Source organism: Myotis daubentonii, chromosome 4 (genome assembly GCF_963259705.1).
Source record: "Myotis daubentonii chromosome 4, mMyoDau2.1, whole genome shotgun sequence".
In the NCBI taxonomy this organism is placed as follows: domain Eukaryota; kingdom Metazoa; phylum Chordata; class Mammalia; order Chiroptera; family Vespertilionidae; genus Myotis; species Myotis daubentonii.
This window is the reverse complement of record NC_081843.1, coordinates 81,254,697-81,267,789: the sequence shown is the minus strand read 5'-3', so window position 1 is coordinate 81,267,789 and position 13,093 is coordinate 81,254,697. Positions and strand designations below refer to the sequence as shown.

At 40.9% G+C, this 13,093-nt stretch overlaps 1 protein-coding gene across 15 annotated transcripts in view; it reads left to right on the top strand.

The window, feature by feature from the left end:
• Positions 1-13,093, top strand: part of MAST4 (microtubule associated serine/threonine kinase family member 4) — a 521,544-nt gene that overhangs the window by 406,533 nt on the left and 101,918 nt on the right. For 12 of the 15 annotated variants that reach the window (XM_059694451.1, XM_059694454.1, XM_059694452.1 and 9 more), the window contains one exon: positions 11,162-11,250. In XM_059694451.1, the coding sequence (XP_059550434.1) occupies positions 11,162-11,250 (89 nt within the window). Of the gene's footprint in view, positions 1-7,260; positions 7,800-10,911; positions 10,980-11,161; positions 11,251-13,093 lie in introns of those variants that run through there. The other 3 variants (XM_059694463.1, XM_059694458.1, XM_059694465.1) reach the window with 2 other exon arrangements.

Genomic DNA, 13,093 nt, shown 5'->3' with positions numbered 1-13,093 from the left:
ACACAGTGTTTGGGCCAGATCAGCCTTTGAAGCAGTTTCCCAAGATACAGCACATGCCTTTCAACTATTAGATCAGAATTAATTACATTGGCTTCTCAGCACTCTTCACTCCCTCAGCCCAAGGAGGAACAGTCTGTGCTGTGTCTGCTTCAGGTGGGGTTTGATCTCTTATACTCTTGAGTAATCATAAGTCCAGAAGTCATCTCCTCATTGACTCTCTCCCCTCTTAAGTGTCCTCATCCAAACAGATAACCTGCCCTGATGTTTTAGGATTCCTCGGCAGGCACACAGGCTTGGTACCTCCTTTGATTTGGGTTACAGATAAATAACACTAAAAAAAAATTCACAGGTGTTCAGGCCCCTTCTCACTTGAATTACTTTTTACTTTAAACATTTTTATCAGTTGAACTTAGCCTGCTACTATAAATCTCACATCATTTCCAAACTCCTACTTGACTTTGGCCATTGTATTATGTCCCTCTTTTAATTCCACTGACTACCCTACTATAATTTTATTCAGGGTGACATGTTTATAGGTTTTCCCAGTAAGGTGTTTCATACCATATACCCAGCACCACAAACCTGTCAGCTCTGGGTGTTTGCTTAGTCTAAGCTAATATCATTAGGCTATATTATAATACCATCTTGGGTCAGTTTAGTCTTGTAAATTAGACTATGTTTGTCCTCCATGTTAAATTATAAACTTCCTAGAGGCAGGAAATATATTTAATTAGTCATTGCAAAATATTTATTGATCCTATATTCAAATCATTTTTATTTTCTGTATTTTTCTGGGTATCCAGAGATTTGCTGTGATATACATAATAATCTTTGATCTTAAGGTATTTATCCTCCCTTCTAGCTTGTAATCTCCTTGTGGAATTTTTGGTTATGTTTGTTCACCAAATGGGTGATGACAGTGTGATCTGCCAGGATCACGGTGGTGCAACATGGTGAATGTCAGCTACCTATCAGTCACGTGCTAACATGACATCAGAGCTCACTGTGCCAGCCACATGGAAATTGCTCCATTGGTGTGTCTAGCTTTGAAATAGGATCAAAATGGAATAACCAAGAAGAAATAAGATTAAAAAATGTTTACTGTGTCAGGCGGATCACTGAAATTAAGGGCTTATTTAGGGAAGACCAGTGAAGTGGCAGGACAGTTTGCCATAGTATCTGTCTCTATATATAAAACCTTAGTATGCAAATAGACTGAACAGCAGAACAACCGAACAACCGGTCGCTATGACATGTGCTGACCACCAAGGGGTGCATGCGGAACTTGGCGGGCATCAGCAGCAGGCAGCAGAATGCAGAACATGGTGGGCTTTGGCCACAGTGGGATGGTGGAGCAGGTGAGCAAGGGCGCCAGACCAAGGCGGGGCGAGCCTCTGGTGGTTACTGAAAATTCTTTGATCCCATGCACTGTGGTCCTGCCTGGTGCTCGCACCTGCTGCTAGCGCTGGCCCCGCTCACACACCCAGCCAGCTTTGGAGCTGCCACTAGCATCCGCTGACAGCATCCTGTGCGGGTCCCAATTGCTCGGTGCTGTCAGCAGGTGTGAGTGGCGACTGCTGGCCTGATCGCCCCTGAGGGTTTCTCCACCTCCCCCTGCTCCTGAGGGGCCATAGGGGCAGCAGCTGCCGCTTGCACCCACTGACAGCGCCAGCCCCGCTCGCACCTGCTGCTGGCACTGGCTCCAGTCGCTCCACGCTGTCAGCGGGTGCAAGCGGGGCTGGTGCCATCAGCGCGTGGGAGCGGGGCTGCCGGCAGACAGAGGACAAGGGGCTGTGGTGGGAGGGGGCAGGGTGGGGGCGCGGAGGATGGGCCGAGACCCACCCCTGTGCCCACTGCAGCCTCGTGGCCCACAGTTCCTTTCAAGGTGCACGAGACTAGTATACTATAAAGTTATAGTGTTTATTATTCATGAAAACACTAGAGGCCCGGTGCACGAAATTCGTGCATGGTGGGGTTATCCCTCTACCCAGCCTGTACCCTCTCCAATCTGGGATCCCTCTCACAATCCAGGACTGCTGGTACCCAACTGCTTGCCTGCCTATCTGCTTGCTGCCTGATTGTCCCTAACCACTTATGCCTGCCAGCCTGATCACCCCCTAACCACTCCCCTGCCAGCCTGATCGATGCCTAACTGCTCCCCTGCCGGCCCAATTACCCCTAACTGCCCTCCCTGCCAGCCTTGGTCACCCCTAACTGCCCTCCCCTGCTGGCCTGGTCACCCCCAGCTGCCCTCCCCTGCAGGCCTGATTGCCCACAACTGCCCTCCCCTGCAGGCCTGGTCACCCCCAACTGCCCTCCCTTTCAGGCCTGGTCCCTCGCAACTGCCCTCCCTTGCTGACCTGATCGCCTACAACTGCCCTCCCCTGCAGGCCATCTTGTGGCCACTTGGGGGCGGCCATCTTGTGTGTTGGAGTGACGGTCAATTTGTTTATTACCTCTTTATTAGATAGGATGTTTCCACGATGAATGGGGTTTTATCTCACATTTTAGATGGCAACAGATTAGTGTATGTACCTATCTTCCAGATTCTGCCTTATCTGTGAATCAGTCTTCTCTCTTCTTTTATACCTCAAACACTCTGAGAATGTCTTCTTCATTTTCTCATCTCCCAATAATATTTTGTACAAAGGAGTAGATGTTCCAGAAAATTTGTTACCTTGAATACTTTCTTGCTATTATCTGTATGTTCAGCCATCTCCCTCTTTGTCTATGAATACAGCAAATTGAGCCAGACCTCACTACAGGCTTATCTTAATAGATTAGATATAATTCTAAGAAATATTGTATATAGTAATATATTGATTTTTCTCAGAATTTTTGAAAGCCTGGAGACCTATCCCTTTATCCAGGCATATAATTAGCCTAAAGTTTTTGCTCCTAGATGAAAATAGTATGAGCAACCATTCATTTCCATTATAATCAATGCCTTCAAAAAGGAATTTTTCTACTAATGGAAAAGTGAAGTTCAGGTATCCAGCTGATAATATCAATAATAAGCATTCATAATTACAAACCCCAGGACCTATGAACTAGGTCATTACATTGATGCATGTATGCAAAAGCCTGAAGTACTCAGGCTTGGTAGTCAATTATCAGCACTGCTATTTTCCCAGTTTTGTGGGGAAGAGAATGGACTGGGCCTGGCGATGTGGTGCAGTGGTTAAGCATCGACCTATGCACCTAAAGGTCACCAGTTCAAATCCTGCTCAGGGCACTTGTTCGGGTTGCAGCTTCAGTCCCCAGTAGGGGTGTGCAGGAGGCAACCTATTGATGTTTCTCTCTTTCTCCCTCTCTAAAAATTAATAAAAACATATTTTTTTTAAAAAAGAGTTACAGACTGGTATAATACTTGCCTTGAATTTGGGGGCCTTTTTTGGGAGTATGAATTAATTTTAAAATAAAATACTTCAGTTTAAAGTAGGATTACAGGAGATGTCTGTGATTAGGGCTGCACATCAACTTAACGTCCTCACTGATCTCCCTACGTCCTTTTTTGGTTATTTCAATTCAGCAGCCAAAATGGTTCTCCTAAAAGTCAGATTATGTTCAAAACCTTCCAAAGGCTTCCCTATTCACTGAGACTAAAAACCAGTGCTCATACTGTGGCCTGGAACTGCCAGAGATCTGTGCCCTGTCCTCTCCGCTGTCCACTTTTGCTGCTTGTCTCTGGCCCACTTCACTCCGGCCACGCTGGCCTGCTTGCTGTTCCTGGGCACGCCTGCCTCCAGGCCTTTGCTCCTATGGATGCCCACTCCACCTCAACCTTCTGGTCTTATTCAGATTTTACCTCTCCAGTGAGACCTTTCCTGACCACCTATTTAAAATTGTGATTTTTCACATCTGCACTCCTTGTCTTACTTTCCGCATTATTTCTCTCTATCACCATCTCCCATACTCTAAATTAGACTAGTTTATTGTATTTGTTATCTGTTTCCTCCTGCAGAATGGGATCACCTTGAGGGCAGCAGGGATTCTGTATGTTTAGAATAGTACCTAGCATATATTAGGGACTCAAAAACTGATTTGTGGAATGGATTAATGAAAGCCAGCATGGAGCCTTGATTTCATGGGTCATAGGGAAGACACCGGCATTGCCTTAACTTCACATAAGTCACAAAGTATGTCTCAGAGACAGAAACATTAATGCTTTGTTCTCTGCACCTCATAAACAGAACTGAGCAAGATTTGGGCGGGGAAGTGTCCAAATAAGATTTTAAGGAAGATTTGCTTTATGTTGTGTAATATATTTTTTCCTTTCAAATATATCCTCAGAGATATTTTTCAAGGCTTTTGCGATCACATTTGCAAATGCATAAAGGCCTAGATATTTCATGTTGCAAAAAGGAAAAAGAAATCTATAATGTACTTTTAGTACATTTAAAACCCTAAAATTTATATCAAATGAATAATCTAAAAAAGGAATGAATTAGACTCATTTTTATGTTGCCATGGTTAAATCTCAAAAAAATATAATGTCAAGTGGAAAAAAATATATAGTTACAGAATCTATAATGTATAGAGTGTGAAAGTATAGTTTATACAAAAACCAAAAGCATGACTGGCATTAAAATACAAAGTGAACATGTGTCAAAGATTTTATTTCAATTATTAATGACAGTAGCAGTAACATATTAAAACGGGTTCAAAGAAGATTTTGAAAACCAGACATATGTCTATTTTTCAATTAGGAATGATGAAATGGATTTGCTAGTAAATGCAAAACTGATTCATATCTTGTAGTACATGATATTAAATGTTTGGGTTTATCTTTCCATGGAGTGAATATTGATTATACCTGTACCATACAAAGTTAATTTATACTAGTAATATCATGGACAAGAATCATTTGTATTACTACCAGTTTTCCACAACTTAACTTCTATCCCTTCAGAGTTTTTAAATAGCCTAATCAATAGAAAGATAATGAAAGATACTCTTATGGGCTCACTACCCCGGGGGTTCACTATAGTTCTCAACCTTCCTAATGCCGCGACCCTTTTAATACAGTTCCTCATGTTGTGGTGACCCCCAATTTCATTGTTACAAATTGAACATAATTAAGCATAGTGATTAATCATAAAAACAATATGTAAAAACAATTTGTGTTTTCCGATGGTCTTAGGCGACCCCTGTGAAAGGGTTGTTCGACCCCCAAAGGGGTTGCGACTCACAGGTTGAGAACCGCTGCTATAGAGCCTAAGCCACTGAAAGGAAAGCCACTCATCTCTTTTGCATAGTCCCGGGCCTTTGCCAGTTGTTCCTGATATGCGATACTACTAGTGAAAATGTGAACACGCATACAGATGTTGTTCGTAGGTATCCATGTATCTATGCTAAAGGACCAGCAATGGATTGGAAAGCTATAAGCCACAGTTCCTTTAGTAGTTGCATAGTTGGGGACTGGAAAGTTGGTTTTGATGTCAGAGGCACATTTCTCCCTATCATATGTATACTAGAGGCCTGGTGCATGAATTCGTGCATGGGTGGGGTCCGGCCAGCCTGCCCTGATCGGGGCCTGTCAGGGTAGGCTGGGGCTGCAGGCAGTTGGCTGGCTGGCCCTGTCCCAGATTGGGGTGGGGGTGGGGGGTCAATCGGGGGCGGGGCTGGCCAGGGGGGCAGGCAGTTGGGGCCCAGATCAGGCTAATTGGCTACTGCAGTATGTGTCATAGCCACTGGTCATTCTGGTTGTTCTGGTCGTTCCGCCATTCCGGTCTCTGGGCATTTATAAATTCCAGGTGGTGGGATAATTACTACATTATGTTTATATATTTTCTATATTTTTAAAATTTCATTGACCAAAAAGTATATATACTAGTATGTTTACGACTGTTTCTCTAATCTGATCCAGCCCTGTCATTGTAAAGAAAAGGCAACAGAAGCCCGCTGGGCTTATAACCTGTGCGCAGCAGCCCTGCATTGGCTGGACAAGTCCTGGCTCCTGGTCTTGCCCAGCATTTCTCCACATGAGCCTTCTTTGTTTAAGGAATATTCAAATGTTCATATTCTATTAAGGTATTAGGAAATAGTTAGCAGATGTTCATATCCAGCTAAGCTTTGGTGTGTAATTGGCCTCTTGTGCAAATTTATCAAATTTTTCATCAAGATGAATTAATAAATTATAACCTCGCCTCTGAGAATTCCTGGGGCTATTCTTATGCAGTTCACAGTGTGATCACTGCCCCTCAGTTGCGGTCAGTCGGATTCCATAATGAGCGTTGACCTTTCAAGTCAGCCAGGAATGTTAGAAACCACTGCCTGTTGGGGCTGCCTCTCCTCGGCTTGTCTTGCCATGATCAGACACGATTGGTATTCATGTCTCAAAATGAATGTAATTTAAAATTAAGCTGGGGTTCAGCTACTCTGAACAGTTGCTAAAGGCCACAGCCTGGTGGGCCTCACGGCTTTCACAGCCCTGGTTGGGGATAATTAGCAGGTTTTTCTGCCAGGAGAGATGTGACAAAGCCAGATGTGAAACGTTTACAGGTCCCTGCAAGCCCTTCCTGTGGAACCCTGAGCATGAGAACCACCTAGGCGGAAGTAGAGTGTGGGTGCTTTGGACCAAACATGTGGTCACGGCATTACACCCCCCCCCCACCCCCTTCCTCAGCCTAGCAGCCCACTTTGTCCTTCACACTGAGTCAGGCCTGACTTAGAGGATGAAATGCATGCTCCGTCTCTATCTTCCTAGCGAAGGGAAGGCACTGTTGGCAATAGTTAGGAGATCCTGAAACTGCTTTGGTGGATGGGAACAGTGAACTCAAGGAGCAGGAGTGGTGCCGTGTTCAGGCCTCGCTTCACCTGCCTGAGCCAAAAAAACATGCAAATAAAGCACTTCCTTCTGATAGCCACCTATCACTAAGTGCCATTTCCACCTGAGTGCCTGCCCCGCTGTGAGGTTCTCAATGAATGTTCTGTCTCTGCTTGCCTTGCCTCCCAGCCCGCAGGGGACAACCAGCCCTGCTCACTCAAAAGTACTGCTGTTGCCCTGGTAGGTGTGGCTCAGTTGGTTGGGCGTTGTCCCGTGCACCGAAAGGTCGTTAGTTCGATTCCAGGTCAGGGCACATGTACAGGTTGCCAGCTTGATCCCCCGTGGGGAGCATGAAGGAGATGAAGGAGGCAGCTGATCAATGTTTGGCTCTCGCGTCAATCTCTCTTTCTTTCTCTCTCTCTCTCTTTCTCTCTCTTCTCTTTTGTAAAAAAAATATCAATTAATGAAAGTACTGCGATAGTCTTTCCACCTTCCCATTCTTCTCAGATCACTGGTCCACACTATATGCTTTCTGGCACTTTAAGGTAAAACGGGAACATCACTTCTGTAGCAGAAAGCTCTTAACTTTTTAAAAATTTATCCTCACCCTAGCATTTGAGCTTGCACAGATTTATCTCCAGTTTTTAGCCTTAGGAACAAAGGTATATAATTCCCAAGTGAAACTGAAGGACAGATGGACTCAAGTTTCTGCTCAAGTTCATTCCCAAAAGCCTTCTTTCTCCTCCACTCTTTAAGAAGAAAGGGAAGCCCCTCACCCTGAAAGCCAAAGGCCGGGTGTCCACTTCCCACAAAGCACCTCCTCCTCCTCCTGGGTTCTCCAGTTGAAGCATCACACGGAGACACCTACTCTGCCTGCGATCACAGGCTCGTTTGTTCTCTCAGTGCGGAAGGTTGCACAGTGATGGCACAGTTCTATACTTGCAAAATCTAATTTAGCCAGAGCAGACAGCCATCTAAACTTGGGACAAAGGCAAAGTGGTCTTTGCATCAAGTTGGGCTGATGGTGCCAGTAAGCATTTCTTTTGTTTTGTTGCTGGGCGGGGGGGGGGGGGGGGGGGGGCAGGGGAGGGGAGGAGGGGGCACGTGACAGTGCCTGAGAGAAAGCAAAGCTGAATCAACTTAGTCATGCTGCTGAAAGGGAAGGGACCTTGATTTTGCCCAAGTGGCGATGTTTCCACTATTTTATCATTTTATGGATCAAATGAGTGTAGTGTAGTCACCAGCACCTGAAGGGCTGCCTCACACTGCCATAGGCGTCTCCTTTCATCAGCAGAAAAGAGTGTGACACCTGGATGAATAAATAATGGCAGTAGAGGTCAGCTCAGCATCTTGCACCTGTGTCATTATTCATGTGGGCAGTGTCATGTGCTGAGACAATCCAGGTAGTAAATACTCAGAGGTCCTGTCTACCCAGAGTTTTCTTACTGTGGGATTAAATGTAGATTTCAATTCATTTATTGGGAGTCAGGTACCTAGACAATAAGATTAGGTGACTCTCAGAGACATCAGACACAGGTAGTATTGAGATCAAATGACCACCCTTCCCCTCCAACCTTGCAAAGTTACCTACAGAATATCTTAGTAGGGTCCTAGAATTTTGAAAGTAATTATATATCAAGATCTAGGTATTTTGAGATTAAATACAGTATAAAATGCCCCATTACCTTTAAGAATGTTAGCAAGAACTAAATTAATTGTTGAGGCCAAGACCCTACTTGATGAGCGTAGAGATTTATTTTGTGTATTTACGGAAATGTATCTTGACCTGTATTTTATCAAGTTTTGATTTGCCACACTGAGGAGTATTTCATGTTTAACATGTTCCTGTTTGATTGTTCAGAGATTCAAGAAAGTTCCAAGTCTGTTATCTGGGAACTTTTTTAATACTCTCTAGCAACATGCTCAAGATCCATATGAGGTTAGAGAAGACACTTTCAGCTCTGATTGTTAAAGCATTTGACAGTAACATTTGCCAGTTATTTAAGGTTTAATGTAATAGACTACCAGTACCTTAAATGCGGTAAACTGTTAAAATTCTGAAAGCAGTTTGTTTTTAACTTCTTTTACCTTTCTCTTGTATTCATAGATGAAGAATCCTTATTTTTTTTCGCTCTAAATTGCATTTATAGTCGTCTGGTTGTAACGATTACAAACCTTTATAGAGAGAAGGCAAACACAGGATGAATATAATATAAAGTTTTTTCATATTTTATATTTTCATATTGACCAAACAAGTATATTCCATTTTCTGGTTTTGTTTAGACATTTCTTTTTGAGATTTTTTAAAATCACATTTTAGAAATCAATACTTTTCTACCTTTTTATGATAGACTTTTAAATAACTGATTAAAATGTTAGATTTTTTGTTTGTGTTTTCTTTGTTATAAATCTAAATTTTTGGTTATTTATTTTGTTTGTTGTGGTAGTGTACTAGTCATTCTATATCTCTTAATGAAATTTTAATTTTTTAAAGTTTTCTTTAAGAAATATTTTCTAAATATTAGGTTTACATCAGCATATTTCACTAATATCCCTATTTAAGATATTCATAAGATTACTATTTCTATTTATTTACATTTTAATTTGATTTACATATATAAACAATAATTGAATATCAAGAGAAAATTGTCATAAATGATGTAGAACAAATACTAAATATAAAAAATAATACCAATAGCCATTTTTTTGTATAGCTAACCCTTGTTTCAATTAATTTGCTCAAATTAACAAATAACTTGGCTGAGATTTGCAGGGTATAAATCTGTCTTTTTAAATTTATTTTATTAACACCAGCAAGTTGGTATACTTAAAATATCTGTATTAAAATGAAAGAAGACATTAATTTGAATTAACACTAAGTATAGTATACAGTTTATTTGTAAAACAATCACACTATCTGATTTAATAATTATGAATGTAATAGGTTGAATACAGTTTTTGATAGATGAGTTGGTAATAACACAATCCACCTTCATAATTAAGTATCAAGGGTCTATTCTTATTCAACAGCTTCTTTAAGGCTGAGTAAACATGATCTTAATTATACTCACAGATTATGCTACAGGATGTTGATTGCTCCAGTAAGGAAAATAAAATGATGCAGCCTCACCTTAAGAAATTATAAATATGGGCATGTTAACAAATGATGACAAGCAGCAAACATCTAAGAGAGAGGATTGGTTTGCAAGCCAATATTGCTGAGAGAAATTGTGCGTGGTTTAGAAATGTATTATTTGCGTATTTAGAAATGTTCTTTTCAAACATCTTCTACACACTCTCAAATATATCTAATTTAGAAGTCAGGTGCAAATTCCTGTTTCAAGAACCTGCTCTAACAGGTATATTCTTAATTAAAAAGACATTACAGTAAACCTTTAATGAAGGCAGCCCACAGGTAGGAGAAGGAACCAGAGGGCCCTGAAACTTATCATAGGTGAATTCATTTATTATCTTTCTAACGTCGGTGCTGATAGTAAAGAATGAAGTGCCAACCTGTAGCAAAGGAAAGCAAATGGAAGTAACACCCACTTCACCATCAACCAGCTTTGCATGTGTCGTATTCTTTGAGGCTTGTGAAAGTTACATTGGAATAAGATTGGCTATTTTATAATTTTCTACTAGCAGAAACAGGAAAAGATAGTTGCCCTATGTCCATATGTAGCAACTTATTTCCATTCATGGAGTACCAGGATAAAAACGGTTGGGAGTGTGCCTGTGAAAATAGGCCTTCACTGTTATTTTCATGCAGACAGGAATCTGTTTTTATAATTCCAAAATATGTACCTTAATTAGGAATTTGAATGCTGTATACAAGATGAAAAATGAATGAGTAGTGAAATACATTTATCTTAGGCATCGGCTGTTGTATTGACAAAAGGCACAAATGTGAAATTTGTCTAAATAATTAGATTTTTAATTAGTGCATCATTGTAAGATTAATGTCACTGCGCTTCATTGCATGTAATTTTGTATTAGAAATTTCATGTCAACAAAGATGCTACCTGTGGTTTGCTGATTTGAAGCCCTAATTTATCACTTGCATGTGTGGCATGTCACATATTTGCAGTCAAGACCTGAAAGAAGGCTTTTGATTATAGCTTCACTGGTGGTGAGGAATATTGATGATGTGATACTACATGAATACTTTATATTTTCTAATATTCAAGAGGCAGACACCCCTCAAATATTAGTGAATACATATCGACTTGCAAAAATGTTGTTAATAGTATGAGCTGATAGGTAGTTTAACCTCTAGTCTGTGCCTGTATTGAATATGCCTGAATTATTATTATTACTATTATTTTTATTATTATTAATCTAATGCTATATTATCTTTTTAAAACTTCGTTTTTTTTCCTTTCCTTTTGACAGTTGCCGAACAAGCAACCGAAAAAGCTTAATAGGCAATGGGCAGTCAACAGCATTGCCCCGACCACACTCACCTCTCTCGGCTCATGCAGGTAATTAGTTCTCTTTCCTGGAGTTTTGTTTTACTTCTTTTTGATAGTTGTTTTGTGTGTGGGTTGTGGGTGTGTGTGTGTGTGTGTGCCTTTCAAAATAATCTGGGCATTTTGAAACTCAGGTGTGTCTTCATGTCTTTTTAGCCTGGTTTTCCTGGTGGTTTCTCACTAAGTTGTTCTTTCTGATGTTAGCCCAAACATCACAGTGTTTGGACTCTAAAATTGAGAATTTCTTTTTATATGGGGTCCTTTTTCAATTATTTATTTCTCAGTTTCCCAATGTGTGGATGATGCAAGACATGTTTGCACATTAGGATTATCTTTGAGAAGCGCAGACATGTTAGTTCACATGAAGAGGATTTGTGTTAAGAACTTCAGGGGAAGAAAAATATCTTTTGTCTATCCCTCCAAGTTCTCCTCTGGGAGCCCCATAACCAGAAACAGACTGACAACAGGAAAGCATACCAACTTACATAATGTAAGCTTTACGTAACACGGGAGCCTTCACAAGGAAGTGAAGACCCAAAGAAACAGTTAAACTGAGTGTTTTTATGCTAGGTTTAATGAAGAGTGGAAAGTTGTACAAAAAACGTGATAGGGCAGAGGTGATGGCTAATTGTGATAAACTGAAATTAGCAAGGCCGATTCTTCACATTCCTCTATGTCCCTTATCTTTAGAGATGATAAGGTTTCTTTACTCCAGGCATAGGACAGTACCTTCCACAGGAGGGTTTTATGACTTGCTTTAGGGCAGGTCTTCTTGCACACACCCTTTCTCACATTCCTTCAGCTTGAAATAGTCAGTATGCCAAGATGACGTATTTTGGGGTTACATGTCCTATAGTCTGTCAGAACTAGCCAGCATTTTTTTCCTGCTAAAGTTGAACTAAGATTTTATATATATATATATATATATATATATATATATATATATATATATATATACACACACACACACACACACACACACACACACATATACACACACACGTATACATACATACACACACACATATGTGCTATTACAAACAATGCTGCTACAAGCAGTCTAGAACATGCCTCCTCTTGTATGTGTGCATTGTGTTCTCTAAAGTTATACCTGTTGGCGGCATATATAATTATTTCTTTCATCCAGAACCATTGTAGAGACAATAAAGATTCAAGAGATGAGGCCCTTGGGCTCAGGTACTAATTATAAGGAAGATAGAGCCATATTACAAAAACTTCAATGAAAACTGCTGTATGTTTAAAGTTCTATCCAAGATGGTACAAAGAAGAGAAGGGTTAATTCCAATCAGGAAAGTCCGGGAGAGTTTGAAGGAACTACTTGCTTAAGATGTTGAAAGATGAGTAAGACTTTGACAGGAAGAAACGGGAATTCCCAGTGTGTGGCTAGAGCTGGGGAGGTGTATGCTTGATTGTAACAGAAGATAAAGGTGGGAAGAGAAACGAAAGGCAGAGAGGAGAAGGAATTTTGACCTTGAATGCCTTTCAAGGATTTTGAGGAAGATCCGTGTTTTAGGAAGATGTCTTCAGGATTGTGAAGAATGATGGGTTGACAGTATGAGCACTTCCTCTATTATACTATTGTGAAAACTCTGACTTCACACTGAGGGGCTTTCAGATGATGATTTCACATTTGAAAGCAGGGCTGTGACTCTTCCTCAGAAGTCCTTTTGCTTGGGCAGGTGGTACTCAACCTGAGAGTGGGTGTTATCCGTGACATATTTGGGGAGAAGGGAGAGATAGAGGTAGCTGCCTCTGAGGAGTCACATTTTGTTTTATTCATAGTAATAAATAAAAGATGGTAAAGTAGAAAAGGTAAAATTGTGATACTGTAGCA